Raw genomic sequence first — 18073 nt, 5'->3', positions numbered from 1 at the left:
AGTGTTAGTTATCACTGTTTGCCTTCCTGCTAAATCACTGTCCAGACGCAACAGACATTAGTGATTCTCTCTCAGCAATGTGGAGACAAAACATAACTGCTACCATTCAGAATCTATCAGAGCTTGCTTTGATTGGCAGCTCCTTGAGGCTAAGTTGGCTAAGCAGTGCCACAGGAAGTCTCTAGCTAGGTTTAACAACCCACAGTCTAGAGCTGTGACCCAGCCTGCCACCCCTTGCTGTGTCCCAGGACAGGATGGAGTTTTATTGCAAATCCAGCAAGCTTCTTTACTTGAAATGCCTGAAGCTTTGTCTCAGACAGCTCTCCCAATTCCCTGGGAAACACTCTGGGAACTATGACCACTTCCCCTTCTCCTGGATACATTCTGACCCACATGTAATCACTGGGGATGTTCTGATGCCAGCCTGGCATGCAGCTTTGGAATACTGCTTGCTGCTGGAAGACAGTCTTTCTGCTCTCCTCTCCCCTCCCTTGGTGCTGCAAGTACAGATGGAGCCTTCAGAGTCCTGGATAATGTCCTTAGGTTACAAATTGCTGGCTCTTCCCACAAACGATTGGTGACCAATTGGGTTCAACTTCTGGAATGTTCCTGGAAACTGCTTTTTTTCCTCCCCAGGTCACTGTTTCACTGTCTCCTGCCTTGGTTTGGTGCTTCCATTTTGTTCCTTTCCAGGCCCACCCTGGATGAGCTTCCAAGTTTATCTCCCTTAAAATCACATTTGGTAATGTCATTCCCTCATTAAAAATGTTTCTTGACACCTACGCTCTTTGACAAGGTACTCAAAACTTTTCACATTTTGACTGAACCCACAGGCCCAGCTCTATCTCGTGTTGGCTCCTTTCCTGCCAACCCCTCCGCCCCTATTGTCTTGTTCAGATTTGTTCCAACAACACTGGCTTATGCCAGGAGCTGTGCTGGGTGCTGGAGACATAATGGTGAATGATAAGTGGTCCTCACTTTCAAGGAGCTCGTAGTTCCATCTCACTCAATGTGACTGTACAGTAGTGAATGCCTGGCATAGACTAAGTTTTGTATCCTCACTATAGTTCCAACTATGGTACTATTTTGAGTCCCCATTTTACAGAGAAACAAACAGATTTAGAGGGGTTAGGCCACTTTCCTGGGATCACATAGCTGCTGTATGATGGAGTCAGCATTTGAACCTAGTACTGTGTGACCCAGTGTCAGGATGTCTACTTAACCACTGCTGGATGACTCATTTCACAGATCCTGCTTCCTCTCGGCAGTCACCATCTTGCCCGGGTCTCTGATTCTGTTTTTGGCCTGGGTCAGGTGCTGAGACTCTTGCCTGGCCTGGAGGGGGTGAGTGGATTAGAAGTCTCTGACAGCTAGGACCTCCCAAGAACCCAAGATAAGACAAGCTGGCTCTGGCCCTATCTCCCCTCTTTCCCCATTCTCTCTAGACTATACCTTCATCTTTCTTCACACTTACTTGAAGTTATCTGTTGGACTCCTCAGATGACTGGGTCAATTATGAGTGTGTGGAAAAAGAGACATTAAGGAACAACAGCTTAAAAGGTGGCCATTGGTATTAAGTTATTCATAATAATCCCTATACATGTTGGGCACTCACAGCACACAAAACACTGACACCTCATTTTGTCCTCACAATAAACCCTTGAAGTAAGCAAGGAAAACATCAAGTTTTATAGAAAAGAATACAAAAGTTCAGAGAGGTTCAGTGATTTGTCCAAGATCACACAGCTAAGTGATGAAAAACTGAAAATTAGTTCCTCACTTTTCTGACTCCCAGGTTAAGGGTCTTCCAACCTTCAACTTGAAAACTACTCAAGATTAATTAATTATATGTTGGGTGCACACTAGAGAGACAACAGTAATAACAACCTCAGTAATACAACCCTGTGAAGTGTTTAAATATAGTTAGTGAGTTTTATAAAGCTATCATATCAAAGGAATAATTTCCAATAATCTCAAAGGTAGACCTTTAAAGAAAAACCATATGTTAACAATAAAAGCCAATTTGTATGTGATATTTATTATGTATCAGACACAGCTCAAAGCAATTTATATATATTAACTCACCTAATCTTTACAACAGCCTCTCAATGGACATTGTTAACACTCCCCCCATTTTACAAATGGGAAAATTGAGGCACAAAGAAGTTATGTCACTTTCCTGAGGTCATATAGCTCTTATGTGAGAAAGAAGAAAGAGCTGCTGTTCTCAGGGGATGATTGACCTATCCCATGCACAAGTTCATGCCACCCATTGTAGGCCCTCCAAGGTCCATCCTGCATGTGGGTATGGCTATAATTTCCTTCTGCTAAGGATGTCTCTTCCAGTCATGTTCTCCTTATATGAAGGGAAAAACTTGGGAAAAGACTAAATCCAATGGCAAAGAGTAAAGAGAAGTGAAGTAGGAAGCCAGGAGGTAACCAAAGCCATTACACCTGGCCCACTTGCATTTATCATTTTCTCAGCATTCCACCTGCAGAAGCCCTGCTGACAATAATGGCAGCAGGATACTCTGTCCCTTGTCCCTGAAGAAAGGGCCAGGGTCCTCATCCTGGCCTCAGCTCCCACAACCACCACCCTCATCTCCTCTGCTTACCATGTTAAGATTATGACTGAGGCTCGGGATGGGTTCCCAGGACTTCTTCTGGCTCTGTAGCCTGTGTTCTAAAAATGCAGTGATGTCCCTGGGCCATCGCCTAGGCTATGGATTGGTGGTAAGGCTAACCTCTTCATTCTGCCTTGCTCCCTTGGCATTCATTGAATTCTGCTCACACATGCGCAGTTGTGAGAAGTGATGCAGCCAGCTCACTCCTCTCTCAGACACTGCAGTGTCCCTGGCTTGCACCAGCAGGACTGCAGCAAGACAGAAGCAGTTCTACTCTGCTGGCTTCTCGCAACAAAAGGGTTGTAAAAATCAAAGTGCCTCTTGCAGCCTGTGGAGAGGGAGACACCCAGCAGTGCCACACACAAGTGAATGCCATCGGCTCATGGGACATCAATTGGCTTGGATTTCAACCTCAGCCAGGTATCTAAGGAAGCACAGTGCGTGGGGCAGGCATGCCAAAGTTGCTGTGGAAAACCACAAGCACACATCTGTTCTGGCTGCAGAGAGCCTTCAAGCCAGAAGGTACGCTGCTCATGTTGGCAGATGAGTAAGATCTGGTTTAATCTGTAACATAAAGATGCCACTTCTGACCTCAGTATGGCATGCTTTACATTCCTGGGCTCGGCTGCAATTCTGGTAATTACCGGTTACGTCTGAAAGGCTGATGTTGTAACCAAGCTAAAATGGAAATCAAATGTTGTGTCCTGGAACAGTCCTGGTTTTCACTCTTTGGCAATTCCCAACGAACTCTTCTTACCAACATCCTGCAGTGTCTGGGATGCAGGTGCCTTCTTATCAAGAGAAGCAAAGCAACATTCTTTGGGGTTTGGCTCTTCAGGACACAAAGAATCCAATCAAGCTACAGCTTCAAGACAGGTGTATCATTTAGTAAACAATAAAAATCCCTTGACTTCTTTTGTTCAAGTGAGGTATGATTATTCAGAAAGAATGGAGGTCTGTGACCCCCCACCCCCCATCTCTGCCCCCAAGGACAATCTCCATGACCGACACGCATTCTAGTGGATATGAAATGTGTTTCATGTCTACAGAGGTAGGCAGAGCTCAGAGGCTCCAAACTGGGAGAGAATCCTCCTGCCAAATCTCAGGGTTCCAGTGGGTAGATAATGTAGAAAAAGACAAAGACTCAGTTGTGGTCCTCAGTTACCCCTCTGCTGTTAGTTGTACTACTTTGGACAAAACCTGATATCCCTCTTTCCCCTTGAGTTCCTTGGCAGTTAAATGAGGATAATAAAACCTGCCCTGACTGTGACCTACCTCACAGGGCTGCTGTGATGTACAAACGAGGTGGCAGACCTAGAAGAGCCAGCAGAGTGCAAGACATTATTTAAACACTGGGTATTACAGTTAGGATATTTCCCTTGGGAAATATCACAAAGGCAGTTACGTGACAGGAAAATTAGCCTTCAGAGTTCTCTCTGTCCACTCCTGGTTACCAGAGGTGGACAAAGCAGAGATGTGCAGGTGACAGAAGGAGAATGGGGTATCAGAACAGGCTTCAGGAGCCAATGAACTGGTGTTTGATGGCTGCTCAGCCCAGCCCTATAGCTTGTCCATCATGGTACTGGCTGAAACTGAGTCACTCCTGTCAGTGACCAGGGAAACTCTGGGAATCGATATGCCCCACGGAGGCTGTGTTAGAAGCCAAGAAACCATGTCTTACTCAGTTTGGGCTGTTACAACAAAATGCCATAGACCAGGAGGCTTAAATAATAGACACTTATTTCTCATAATTTTGGAAGGTGGAAGTCCAAGATTGAGGTGCTAGCATCATCGGGCTCTGGTGAGGGCCCACAGCCATGCTTCAGAGTGACCACTTCCTGTGTTCTGCATGGTAGAGGAGGCAAGGGAGAGCTTTAGGGATTCTTTCTTAAAGTCACTAATCTCATTCCTGGGAGCTCCACCCTCATGGCCAAGTCACTTCTCAAAGACCTACGTCTTAGTACCATCACATTAGGGGTTAGGATTTCAACATCAGACCATAACAGACCTGGTTCTACTGTCAGTTCTGCTACTATTCATGTGAGCATGATGAATTGAAGGAATTATTTTTCACATGCAGAAGGAGGGTGCCTAATTAAATGATGTCTAAGGTCCTTTCAGGTCTCTCTAGCTCCTAGTTTTCTGTGCCTCAGTTTCCCCATCTGTAAAATAATGGTGCTTCCTCAAAGGGATGTGGTGAGCAGTGCTACATATAAACCATTTGGCAGCATTTGTGGGAAAAGTGAGCATCCAATAAGCATGAGTTTTCATGTCCTGGTTTTGAAAGAAAGGGTCTCCTTTGAAATGAGGACGTGTGACAATGTTTGTGAAGGTGCTTGTCACAGCCTTGAAAGCGCAGAGGGAAAGTCAGGCAGCACCTCTGTGGGCTGACTCCTGCCCTTCCCCACCACTCCCACGTACCTTTGCTCTCTGAGGCAGGTTTATCATGGTGTCTGGCTTGAAGTCGTTCTTGTTCTTCCTGCAGAGCACGGCAGTGATGATAATGATGATGACCGTGACCACAGCGATGGGCGCCAACACTGCAGCGATGATCCACAGATTGTTAGGTGGGTTCTTCACCACGGCTGTGGGAAAGAGCCAGTGGGAGGCATGTGAACAGAGGCACTGAGAAGACCGAAGTGACCCGGACATAAACTCCCTGACCCAAGTCAGGAAATGCGAAGAGGTAGGGGTTTGGAGGCTCCAAGGTCAGAAAACATCTGCCTACCTTGGGCAAGTAACTCAAGTTCTCTGAGTCTCAGCTTACTCATCTCTAAAAACGGAATACCACTTTGTGGTGTTTTAGTGTGGTTCCCGGCAGGTGTCCAATAAATGCTACCTCCACTGATATTAAGAGGAGCAGGAAGAAGGATCAGTATCAGTTTTCTTCACCAATGATGTCCAAGGTTAAGGGGGAAGAAGAGAGGAGGAATCCAGAGCTTAGAAATGTGTGCTGCAGTCAGGAGACAACAGTCCCTGAGAGATGACTGTGTATCACAGAAATCACCCTGTGATTGAGCAATAAACACATGATAGAGATTTGGGTCACACAGGTGTGTACACTTGTCAAAACCCATTGGATGATACACTTAAGACTGTACATTTCACTGCACGTGCATTATACCTCAAAACACCACAAACAAATACTGAGCTCTAGTCAGTGACAGGATATAAAGTGTTTAGGGTTGCACACTACTAATGTTTGCAATGCATCCAGAAAATAAGTGGGATGAAGTAGACAGATAAATCAGTCTATGATTAAAATACAGTAAAATGCTAATCATGGATTCTAGGTGATGGGTACATGAATGTTAACTGGTAAGTTGGGTTAGGAAAAGGAAAAGCCCTTGACTTGAGATGAATGAGTTTCCCCTGGGATAAGTGACAGGTATTCCTGGAAAGCACTTCAGCTGGATCAAGAGGGCCACTATGTTTTCAGAACTGGAGTAAAGGAAGCAGTAACTAAAGCAGGCATCTGTGGGAGGAAGAGAGTGGGGTGTGCAGGAAGTCAGAGAAGGAATGGAAGGGCAGTGCAGAACAAGGACTTGCCCATGTTGGGGAACTTGTAACTGCAGATGTGATGGAGGAGGGCCAGGCGGCAGGTCTGTCCTTAAAGGCAGGAGGGCTGCACCTGGCTGCTATAGCATGGTGGTGTTGATCAACAGTGCCATCAACTCCTCTTCATTCCCACTCCCCAGTTGACCTCACAACTCATGGTTTTATCACAGCTCTAAAGACGCTCACTGGTAGCTCTCCAGCTGGGAGTTCTACCCTGAACTCCTGATTCTATGCAGATCTCCAATTGGACATTTGTCAGATATGACAAACTTATTATGTCCAGAGATCAGTTCTTGATTTCCCCCAAAACCTGTCCTTCCTGAAACATTTTCCCTCCAATAAATGGAAGTCACTTTGTCACTGATGCTGACCTTCCTCCACTACTCTCACCCAGCATCCTGCTCATCCACAAGCAAACCCTGTCAGCATTGTCACCTGCAAAACAGATCCGGATCTTCCATTCCCTTCTTTTGTCCCAACTGTAGTCCAAGCTACCAACAGCTCTCACCCAAGTTACTATGCTGGTTCTCCTGCTTTCTTCTTGTCCACTATAGTCTATTTACAACAGTCGCCCTGAGTGTTCAACACTCAGATCACATGCTCCTCTGCTCAAAACCCGTGAGGCTCCCACCCACTCACAGTAAGAGTCAGAGTGCTTGCAATTTACACAAGACCCTCAGTGACCCATACCCTGGCCTCCTTGGTTACTTCTTTGGCCCCATTTCCTACTGCTCTGTCTGGAGCTCACTCTATTCTGGTCCTACTGCCTACTACTATTTCTCAAAGTGTCAGACATGCTCCAGTCTCAGGCCCTTTGCACTGGCTGATCCCTCCACCCAAAATGCTCTTCACCTGTACATCTCCATGGCTCCCTCCTTCCTGGCCTACAGGACCCTACACAGGTGCTATCCTATCTGTGAGGCTTTCTGTGTACCCTGCATATGAAATAATAATCCCTGCCCTGTTCTCGATCCAAACTCCTCATTCTACTTACTAGCTCACTAAAGCAGCACCTCTCAGTGCTAAGGGACACACCATGCACCTGGGGTTTGTGTTCAAATGTGGGTTGATTCTGGGCATTTGGGTGAGGACCCCAAGATTCTGCCCTGCTAATAAGCCCCAGGGATGTCCATGTGGTGGGTCTCCAGGCCACACTTGGAGAAGCAAGGCTCTGAAGCACTTATCATCACCTGATGCGATACCTGTATATTTGCTTACCCTCTGTCTCTACCTGTCCTTCCATTAGTACATGCACTCCAGGAAGGAAGGAACTTATTTGTTTCTTGTTCAGTGCTGCATCCCCAGAGTCTGTAATGGGGCCCTCCACGTAGTAAGTGCTCAGTAAAAAGTTGATGGATTGCCTACTATTATCCCTGTTGTAATTTGGTTCCCCATACAGGATTTCTAATAGGACACAGTACCAATAAGTTAGAAAGGGAAGTCTAATTTCTGTACTAGTTCTAGTCCATATTTTGAACTATTATATGCTCAATCTAGTTTATATATCAATCTTTTATAAGTATGATTAGTGTTAGTTAGTCCTTCTGATCCTGCTGGACTCTGAAGGCTACTAGGATCCTAAACTGAGGGCTTAAATCCTGGAATACAAAGACCCCACTTGTAAGCAGCACCTCATGAAGGTTTGTCTGAGGCTTCAACCAGCTTCCTGTCTAACTTCAACCACGCTCCAACTTCAACCGATCCCAGTGAGCCAAGATCTGCCTGTCATCTGGCTGCCCTTGGGCTTGGAGTCCTATTAGTACAAAAGAACATCTCTTTCCACAGTTTTTATCAATCAGTGATTAATCACCCTATTAACTTCTGAAAACAGCTCATTAGATAACGAGTTGCTGTTGACATTACACACTTAATTGCTACTGCTTTTAGTGACTCAGTATTTACATGTGAGTTTTATGCCATTAACATTTTTTAAAGCTTAGAGCGTCTGTGAAAAATCTCAATATGCCTCTTTTTGGCTGGACTATTCTGGTATTAACAGGAAGAATTAAGTGCAGAAAAATGTATAGTGTATCAGAGTCCTCCCTAAATGTATATAGATAAATAATTAGCAAGAATGGAATATTTATGTGCTCTGATTTTGCTCAGTTTTACTGTCCAAGTAAATGGCTTTCTTTTTAGTACAATATGTAAAATTCTTTCACCTCTACTTAAATAGTGGAGAGAACATATTTATCTTATGTACATTAATAAATTCATGTAACAGTTAAAATGATATTAGTTAGGTCAACTGACGTCATCCAAACCCAATATATTCTTTGGCATATGATCTGAAAATTCAAAGTCATGTTCAAGTTGAAAAAGAATGAGTGGTGATTTAAATTGCACGAGTTTCAGTAGAGGACAGAGAGAGAAAGAAGACAAGGTGCTCTGAGCACTACTCGTGTTAGGCACAGTGACAGGTCCTCTGCCTATGTAACTATTCTTACCCCAATTTTTGGATTGAGGAAACAGTCCCAAGGAACATTTTTATGAAAAGCCATTTCTCTAAAACAAACAGTTTAGTCAGTTCCATACAAACAAAGATGAATGGAAGTGTGAACCACACACACACATGTGCATGCACACATGTATCTGTCAGAAGGAATGAACTCAAGGGGTTCAAATAATCTGAACATAGGATGAATCACTGTCCTGTGGACATATGTGGACGGGAGACAGAATCCACCTACCAGTGTTTCCAGCTCATTTTTGTGGCCAGTGCCTATTAGGTCTCAAACATTACAGTTGGTGTGAGCGGGTGCAGGGGAGACTTCACCAGGCCCAGCAATGAGGGAGTACTTGCTCGGTCCCCATTATTCTTCTCCCAAGCCCTCCCATGGCTTCTCATCCCACTCAGGCCCATCCCACTCTGTGATCAGGGGGCCCTTCATCTGGACCTAGGAGACTCCTCACTACCGCTCTGCCCCTTCCAGAACCTCCTTGCTTGTTGGGTCTCAGACCCTCCTTCTCTGCCTGGTCCCCAAATAGCTTATGGGACCCTCCCTCCCTTCAGCTCTTCATTCAAAGGTTTCCCCCTTACTGATTCTTCTTGACCCCTCAACAGTTTAAAGCTACAACCATTATGTCCTCAGTATTTCCTAGCCCTTCCCAGCCTACTACTTCTCCATGGCACTTACTAGCATCTAACATATTACTTACTTTGTTTATTTAATCTGCTCCCTCAGGAATGTCCACTCCACCAAGGCTGGGGCTTTTTGGTGTTTCCTTCACTGCCATCTCTCCAGTGCCTAGCTCAGTGCCGAGCACATAGTAAGTACTTAGTAAGTATTTGTTAAAGGAATGAACAAGAGTGATTCCTCCTCACCAAAGTGTCACTGGATTTCTTCCTTTAAGTGGCATTATTTTTGAGATGAGTATCTGATGGCCATGTAACGCAGACCCCTTCTGGCTTTCGTCTGCTTCTCTACATGGAACGCAGCCTCGTTCCCAGAGGTTGTAAGGTTCAAGAGGTCATTGCAGCCTCTGGTTTCTAGGGTCATTGCAGCCCCTAGACTAGCAGTTTAGAAGGTGCTGGAACACGGAATGAGAACACTCTCCCTTCAGGGGTTCAAAACTGGGACTGTATTCAAAAAAGTCCCGCATTCTAACCCTGTGGGCTGATTTCCAAACTATGAAGCAAAAATGGGGATTTACAAATTTCTGTTCCTCCTCCTCTTCATTCCCTTATTTTCCTCTTCCTCCTGGTACAGAGGTATTTCCTAGAGTCTGTCCTCTCACTTCCTTCCTCCATCCTCTCCTCTGCCTTATTACCTCTCTACCCACTCTTTGTGGTGGTGTGTCTACACAGCTTTCAAAATCTCTGGTATTTACCTTGAATCTCTCTTTCAAGTTCTCAGCTTGAATTCCACAGCTTTTTTTTTCCCACCTCAATAGGACACCTTGTCAATCAGCACCGCCTCAGTGTCCCAACAGCACCCCTCAATATGTTGTCACCTTAAACTCAACATAGCCCAAACAATAAACTGTTTTCTCCCTCCAACAAATGCTTCTCTTCTCCTCCCCCTTCTATTTTCATTAGTAGCTCCCTAGTCTCTGTATCATATGGTTCTCCACCTTTGAACCTCCTTTTATTCTTCATTCCCTCTCTCCTACAGACAAATAAGACCTTTAGTCACTACTTACTAAGCATTTACTCTGTGTCCCAGGGCTGTTCTAAGCCCTTTACAGGCAACAAGTATCTCTTTTAATCCTCTGAGTAGCTCTGTTAGGTAGGTGGTTTTACCATTTTACAGATGAGGAAGATGAAGGTCAAAGAAGTTAAATAATTTGACTTCAAGCTCCATAGCTGGAAAGGGGAGGAGTGGTGAAGTGAATTCAGGTCAACCTGGTATCTGAGGCTCTGTCCTCCAGCAACAGTGACTCTGCGACAGTGTCTTCTAACCACTGGCCCAGCTGAGGCACTTAGTCTATTTAGCAAAGTTTGGTTCCTTTGCTGTCACAAGAACAGAGCCAGGCAGTCGCTGGAGCTGGACATGCTTTTAAATAGCTCATGGGGGACGGAAGTAGAAAATAACTGGTTATTGATGGACTGAAAAGAGCAGTGGGACCCCTAGAACCACAGGAGTGAGAGCTGTGCCTCAGGGTCAGGGAAGGCTTCGAGGGACAGGAGAAGGCAAAGAGAAAACCTTTCCTCATGGCCAAAGGATTGGACCAGAAGAAGAAAGGAAGAACAGTAGCTCAGAGACCAAGTATGAAGTGTCCCAAGCACTTGTTGAGTACCTGCTGTGAAAACCCATATCCAGGGGTTTGCATTTTATTCCATGAATGATGGAGAGCCATTAAACTTTTTTAAAAATGGAGCCAATATAAGACCAGAATCCATGTTTGACTATAGTGGCAGTGTGGAAACAGGCACATAACTGGGACAGTGGCAGAAGCCAAGTCACTTCGGAAGCTACTGTCAAGCCAAGTAGGAGAGAATGAGGGAATGGAGAAAAGGAATTGGAGTTGTGAGCTATTGTAGAAGTTTGCCGAGAGGACTAAGAGGAATTTGAAGAAGACAAAGAAGTGAAGGTGAAAGATCAAAGGGTAATGGCTTTGGGGCCAGGTGGGATAGGGTTTGTATCTTGGACCACAATCAAGAGTCTAAGTCACCCCTTACCACCCAGACTCTTGTTTTCAAAAGGCTCCACACATCTATCCCAATCTATCCCAGTGTGATCTCTCTCTCCAGCACCTCTCTTAGCTTTTTCCACTGTCCCGTCAACAACCATCAATCAGCAGAGTCTCCTTGCCGTAGCCTCTTCCCCCAATACTGTCCACCTCTTGCTGTCAGTGAAGCCAGTTCTCCTGTTCTTCCCTCCTACATACCACAGGCCTGGGGCAGAAATGAGGAGACCACAGAGCCAACAGAGCAAAGGAGAAGCTGCCTGGGACATGAGACAAGGGAGATGGGACTATGAACCAGGTACAAAAATACCCAGTGGGTGGTGGGCATCTCCTGGGGGAGGGGTCTAGAGATAACCTGCACCGAGGTAGGGATGCTTCGAAGGATCTGGGATTTTGAAAGGAGAGAAGAAATAGTCTGGACACAGCAGGGTGGAGGTGAACAAGGAGAAGCCCTGGCAATCTACAGCACTTCTTTAACTAGTGGGCTTTACCGTTGTTGGTACATGTATTGTACCCTGCTTACACCCCACCCCCAGCTCTACCTCAGCTGACCACTTTACTTCACAATGCCCTAGGAGAACAGACTTAAGAAAACAAAGCACAGAAAGCACCCTCAGGCTTCTGTTCCCAAATGTACCACAGGATTCTGTTTTCCCTCTCATTACAAAAGTAGGTGAACTATATCCCTCTCCTTCATCCACTTAAGGACTTTGCCTCTATAATTCTTGCCACTCTCCTTCTATGTTATCAGTTCCTCCCTCTCTATTACACCACCCCATCTTTACCAAACTTAAGCCAACATCTCCATGCCCCCTCCCCACCAAAACTTCCCTGTTTACTTCTCCTCTTTGCTGTCACTACTTCCTTACCACAGTCCTCTTGTCACCAACACCATTCTGGAAACCACTCCTGTCAGGGTCACCAACAATTTCCATCCTACCAATTCCCTTTAATTTCTACCCTCATCAACCTCCCTCAAGGATATAATCACAGCCACAGCTCACTACCTTCAATGGGAGTCACTTCTTCACTTGCTTCCCGAACCCCACTCCTTCCTGGGTCTCCTCAGCATTCTTGGATAGTTGTCACTCTTCCACAAGTAGTGTTCCCAGGACTTGGTTTCATCCTTTCCTCTCTAACTGGACTCCTCTCCTAATTTTTCTCACCCAACCTCTAAGCTCTATATGTTGATGTTTCCAAAGTTTCTCTCTCCTGTGTGCCACATGGATATCTGGTGACACCTCAAACTTAACATATCTAAAACCAAACTCATGGGATTACAAGATGGCGGCTAGAGGGAGGAAGCAGAAAGCGAGCCTCCTATAGTGAAATCTTGGAGAGATGCCGGAGACACACTTTGCAGGCATAATCACTGAGAAGAGGCATAACTTTGACCCCTCCACACCTCCAGCCAGCGAAGAGAATCTCCACTTCACGTTAAACAGAGAAACCCAGAGGGCTCCCGGGCCGCCAGTTGCCCGCGCCCAGACAGCTTGGGAAGATGTGGACCAGGTGAGCTTCGCAGTACTGTGGTATGCCCACAGCCTGGGCCAGAGCAGCATAGCCCCCTGGACAGACTGACCTCCACCAGGGGAAAAAAGAGAAACTGAGTAATAAGCAATAAGAACAATAAAGACACGTGGGAAAGAGGGTGGGGCGCCCTGAGCGCTGAAGATTGGGGGAAGGGACTCCTTCCCAGGACTGTAAATAAACAAGCCGGGTGGGCCGGAGAGGCTCTGGCGGGAGTGGGGGCAGGGCACGTGCCCAGCAACCAGGAGGGGGAAAGCTGGTGAGAGTGGTGGAGGGAGGAAAACTCCACAGGAGAGGAGGGAAGACCCACTTCCCAGTGAGGGCTGGCAGGAGCAGCGGCACCGCCCAGTAATCAGGAGCACTTTCACAATCAGGAAAGCTTGTGAAAGTGGCAGTGGGAGGAAAACTCCACAGGAGCGGGGAAAGACCCACCTCCCACATGAACTGTAAATAAACACGCAGGCCTGACAACACAGGTGCAGTGTCACCTTTCCCAGTGCTTGGAAAGGGGAAAGCCTGTAGCAGAGGCTCCCTCACAGGAGAACTCTGAGCAAACAAAGCCTGCAGGGCCAGGTGAGTGCTAAGCTCACCCCAGAGATCTGCATAAACAACGCCTCCAGCAATAGCAGGCTGACAGCAGCGGGCAGGCAAGCCACAGCTGCAGATACCATTCTCAGAACTGTCTCCAGACTCGACTCTTTTTTTTTTGCTTTTTCTCCCTACCTTTGATGAGAGAACAACCGAATTACACCTGCATCCTGAAAAACTTACTAAAACTGTATTGCATTTGAACTTGGGACACTTGGTGGGTTGTTTTGTTTGTGTGTGTGTGTGTGTGTGTGTGTGTGTGTGTAGTTTTGTTCTACTTTATGTGTCCCCTTTGATGAGACAACTACAGAACAACACCTGAGGCACCATCTCCAGGACTAGAGACTGAGATGGTCACCCAAATTATTAAGGCTGAAACTTTATTGAATTTGATCTTGGAGGTTTTTTGGGTTTTTTTGGTTTTTTGGTTTTTTTTTTTTAATTTTCCATTTTCCACTTTATTTTAATTCATTTTTATATATAGATATTTCTTTCATTTACTTATTTTTTTATTCTTATCTTTATGTTTTTTATTTTTGATTTTCAATCCTCTCTCTGTCTCTCTAATGTCTGTTCAGCTTACTGTCAATTAGTACACTAACACTCCCTGTTTATACCTTTGAAACTTTCTTGTCTGAAACCTTGTTCTGCTTTCTCTCTCTTGTCTGTGTATTTGTTTTCCCCTTTTCTTTAACTTCTTGCTTTCCATCTCAGCTCACTCTTCCATTCTAAATATTACCATTGTTATTATTACAAGCTAGAAAATACTTAATTGCACACAGTACAGGGACAGTAACAACACCAAAGACAATGATGGGAAGACAGAAAAAAACAGGGAAACCAGTTTCCCCACAGCAAAAAATTAGTACAGGAACCAGAGGGGAATGAAGAAAACAGAAACTCAGATCCAGACTCCAACAAAATGAAGATAAACTATGCCAAAGGACCCAATGAAGCCCACAAGAATAATTTAAAAGAAGACATACTACAGGTACTCAATGAGAATTTTATAGAGATGATACTGGATAGGGTCAACCAAAATGTACAGGAGACACTCAAGAAATTCCAACACAACAAAAATAGAGAATTTGAAAAAGCAAAAGAATAAATAAAGGAAACCATAGAAGCACTGTATAAACACCAAAGTGAAACAGAGAACACGATGAATAAACAGATAAATGAACTCAGGACAAAAATAGACAACATTAAAGAGGAAACCACTCAAGATATGGAAAACCTCAGAAAAAAGAACGAAACAGAACTGCAAAACAAAACGGAAGGCCAATCCAGCAGAATAGAACAAACAGAAGACAGAATCTCAGAACTTGAAGATGAAATGGTAATTAAAGGAAAAACCAAAGAACTATTAATTAAACAACTCAAGACCTGTGAAAAGAAAATGCAAGAACTCACCGACTCTATCAAAAGACCAAACTTGAGAATCATGGGCATCGAAGAAGGAGAAGAGGTGCAAGCGAAGGGAATACGTAATCTATTCAACAAAATAATAACGGAAAATTTCCCAAATCTAGACAAAGATATTCCCATACAGATGCAAGAGGCCTCCAGGACACCAAACAGACTAGATCAAAATAGAACTACCCCATGACATATTGTCATTAAAACAACAAGTTCAGAAACTAAGGAAAGAATATTGAAGGCAGTAAGAGAGAAAAACCAAGAAGCATACAAAGGTAAACCCATCAAAATCACATCAGACTTCTCAACAGAAACATTAAAAGCAAGAAGAGCATGGAGTGAGATCTTCCGGGCACTGAATGAAAATAACTTTAACCCCAGGATACTCTACCCAGCAAAACTATCATTCAAAATAGATGGAGCAATAAAAGTCTTCCATGATAAGCAGAAACTAAAACAATATGTGACCACAAAGCCACCACTACAAAAGATTCTTCAAGGGATTCTGCACACAGAAAGTGACACCCAACATAACCATGAAAAGGCAGGCAGCACCAAACCACAGGAAAAGAAAAAGCAAAACAGTAGAGAGTAACATCAAGTTAGGTACACACAATCAAACCTTCAAACAACTAAGACAACTAAATGACAGGAATCACCACATACCTATCAGTACTAACGCTTAATGTTAACGGACTTAATTCACCCATCAAAAGGCACCACTTGATGAAATGGATTAAAAAGGAAGATCCAACAATTTATTGCTTACAGGAGACCCATCTCACTGACAGAAATAAGCATAGGCTTAGGATGAAAGGCTGGAAGAAGATTTACCAAGCCAATGGCTCCTGAAAACAGGCAGGAGTAGCAATACTTATCTCTGACAAAGTAGACTTCAAACCTACATTGATCAAACGAGATAAAGAAGGACATTCCATACTAATAAAAGGGGAAATAGACCAAAAGGAAATAATAATCATCAATCTGTATGCACCCAATGTCAACACACCCAATTTCATCAAATATACCCTGAAAGACCTAAAAGCATATATAAACGCCAACACACTGGTTGTGGGAGACTTTAACACCCCATTATCATCAATAGATAGGTCATCCAAAAAAACTCAATAAAGAAATCCAAGATCTAAAGTATGCAATAGATCAAATGGACCTAGTTGATGTCTACAGAACATTTCATCCAATTTCTACACAATATACATTCTTCTCAGCAGCCCATGGAACCTTCTCCAGGATAGATCATATTCTAGGGCACAAAGCAAGTCTCAGCAAATATAAGAAAATAGAAATTATACCATGCATACTATTTGATCACAATGCAGTAAAAGTAGAACTCAACAACAAAAGTAAAGACAAAAAACATGCAAACAGCTGGAAACTAAATAACTCATTACTTAATGAAGAATAGATCATCGATGAAATAAAAGAGGAAAGTAAAAAGTTCCTGGAAGTCAATGAAAATGAAAACACAACCTACCGGAACCTATGGGACACAGCTAAGGAAGTCCTGAGAGGAAAGTTTATAGCCATGAGTGCATATATTAAAAAGACTGAAAGATCCCAAATCAATGATCTAATGATACATCTCAAACTCCTAGAAAAACAAGAACAAGCAAATCCCAAAACAAATAGAAGGAGAGAAATAATAAAAATAAGAGCTGAAATCAATGAAATAGACACCAAAAAAACCATACAAAGAATTAATGAAACAAAAAGTTGGTTCTTTGAAAAAATAAACAAGATCGATAGACCTCTGGCAAACCTGACTAAAATGAGGAGAGAAAAACCCCAAATTAGTAGAATCAGGAATGCAAAAGGGGAGATAACAACAAACACCATGGAAGTCCAGGAAATCATCAGAGACTACTTTGAGAACCTATATTCAGATAAATTTGAAAATCTTAAAGAAATGGACAGATTTCTAGATACATATGATCATCCAAAACTGAACCAAGAGGAAATTAATCACCTGAATAGACCTATAATACAAAATGAAATTGAAGCAGCAATCAAGAGTCTCCCCAAAAAGAAAAGTCCAGGACCTGATGGATTCTCTGCTGAATTCTATCAGACCTTTAAAGAAGAACTGATACCAACCCTCCTTAAACTGTTCCACCAAATAGAAAGGGAAGGAAAACTGCCAAACACATTTTATGAAGCCAGTATTACACTTATCCCAAAACCAGGCAAAGACACCTCCAAAAAGGAGAACTATAGGCCAATATCCTTAATGAACATTGATGCAAAAATCCTCAACAAAATAATGGCAAACCGAATTCAGCAGCACATCAAAAAGATTATTCACCACGACCAGGTAGGCTTCATCCCAGGGATGCAGGGGTGGTTCAACATATGAAAATCAATAAACGTAATAAACCACATTAACAGAAGCAAAGACAAAATCCACTTGATCATCTCAATAGATGCAGAAAAAGCCTTTGATAAGATCCAACACCATTTCATGATAAAAGCTCTAAGAAAACTAGGAATAGAAGGAAAGTACCTCAACATTATAAAAGCTATATATGACAAACGAACAGCCAGCATTATACTAAATGGAGAAAAACTCAAACCATTCCCTCTAAAATCAGGAACCAGAGAAGGATGCCCACTATCTCCACTCCTATTCAACATAGTACTGGAATTCCTAGCCAGAGCAATTAGGCAAGAAGAAGGAATAAAAGGAATACAAATAGGTAAAGAAACTGTCAAAATATCCCTATTTGCAGACGACATGATCCTATACCTTAAAGACCCAAAAAACTCTACTCAGAAGCTTCTAGACATCATCAATAGCTACAGCAAGGTAGCAGGATATAAAATCAACATAGAAAAATCATTAGCATTTCTATACACTAACAATGAGCAAACTGAGAAAGAATATATGAAAACAATTCCATTTACAATAGCCTCAAAAAAAATCAAATACCTAGGTGTAAACCTAACAAAAGATGTGAAAGACCTCTACAAGGAAAACTATACACTTCTGAAGAAAGAGATTGAGGAAGACTATAGAAAGTGGAGAGATCTCCCATGCTCATGGATTGGTAGAATCAACATAGTAAAAATGTCGATACTCCCCAAAGTAATCTACATGTTTAATGCAATTCCCATCAAAATTCCAATGACATTCAGTAAAGAGATTGAAAAATCTACTGTTAAATTTATATGGAAACACAAGAGGCCACGTATAGCCAAGGCAACAA

General features: G+C 43.5%; 1 protein-coding gene across 6 annotated transcripts in view; it reads right to left on the bottom strand.

Moving 5' to 3' along the window:
- The window catches only part of Kiaa1549l (KIAA1549 like), a 275501-nt gene that overhangs the window by 73998 nt on the left and 183430 nt on the right, over window positions 1–18073 (bottom strand). For all 6 annotated transcript variants that reach the window (XM_074044089.1, XM_074044098.1, XM_074044115.1 and 3 more), the window contains one exon: window positions 5046–5209. In XM_074044089.1, coding sequence (XP_073900190.1) covers window positions 5046–5209 — 164 coding nt within the window. The remainder of the gene's footprint in view (window positions 1–5045; window positions 5210–18073) is intronic.

The sequence above is a fragment of the Castor canadensis genome, chromosome 1 (genome assembly GCF_047511655.1).
Source record: "Castor canadensis chromosome 1, mCasCan1.hap1v2, whole genome shotgun sequence".
NCBI lineage: Eukaryota > Metazoa > Chordata > Mammalia > Rodentia > Castoridae > Castor > Castor canadensis.
The sequence above is the reverse complement of the archived record's forward strand: the minus strand, read 5'-3'. Positions and strand labels throughout refer to the sequence as shown.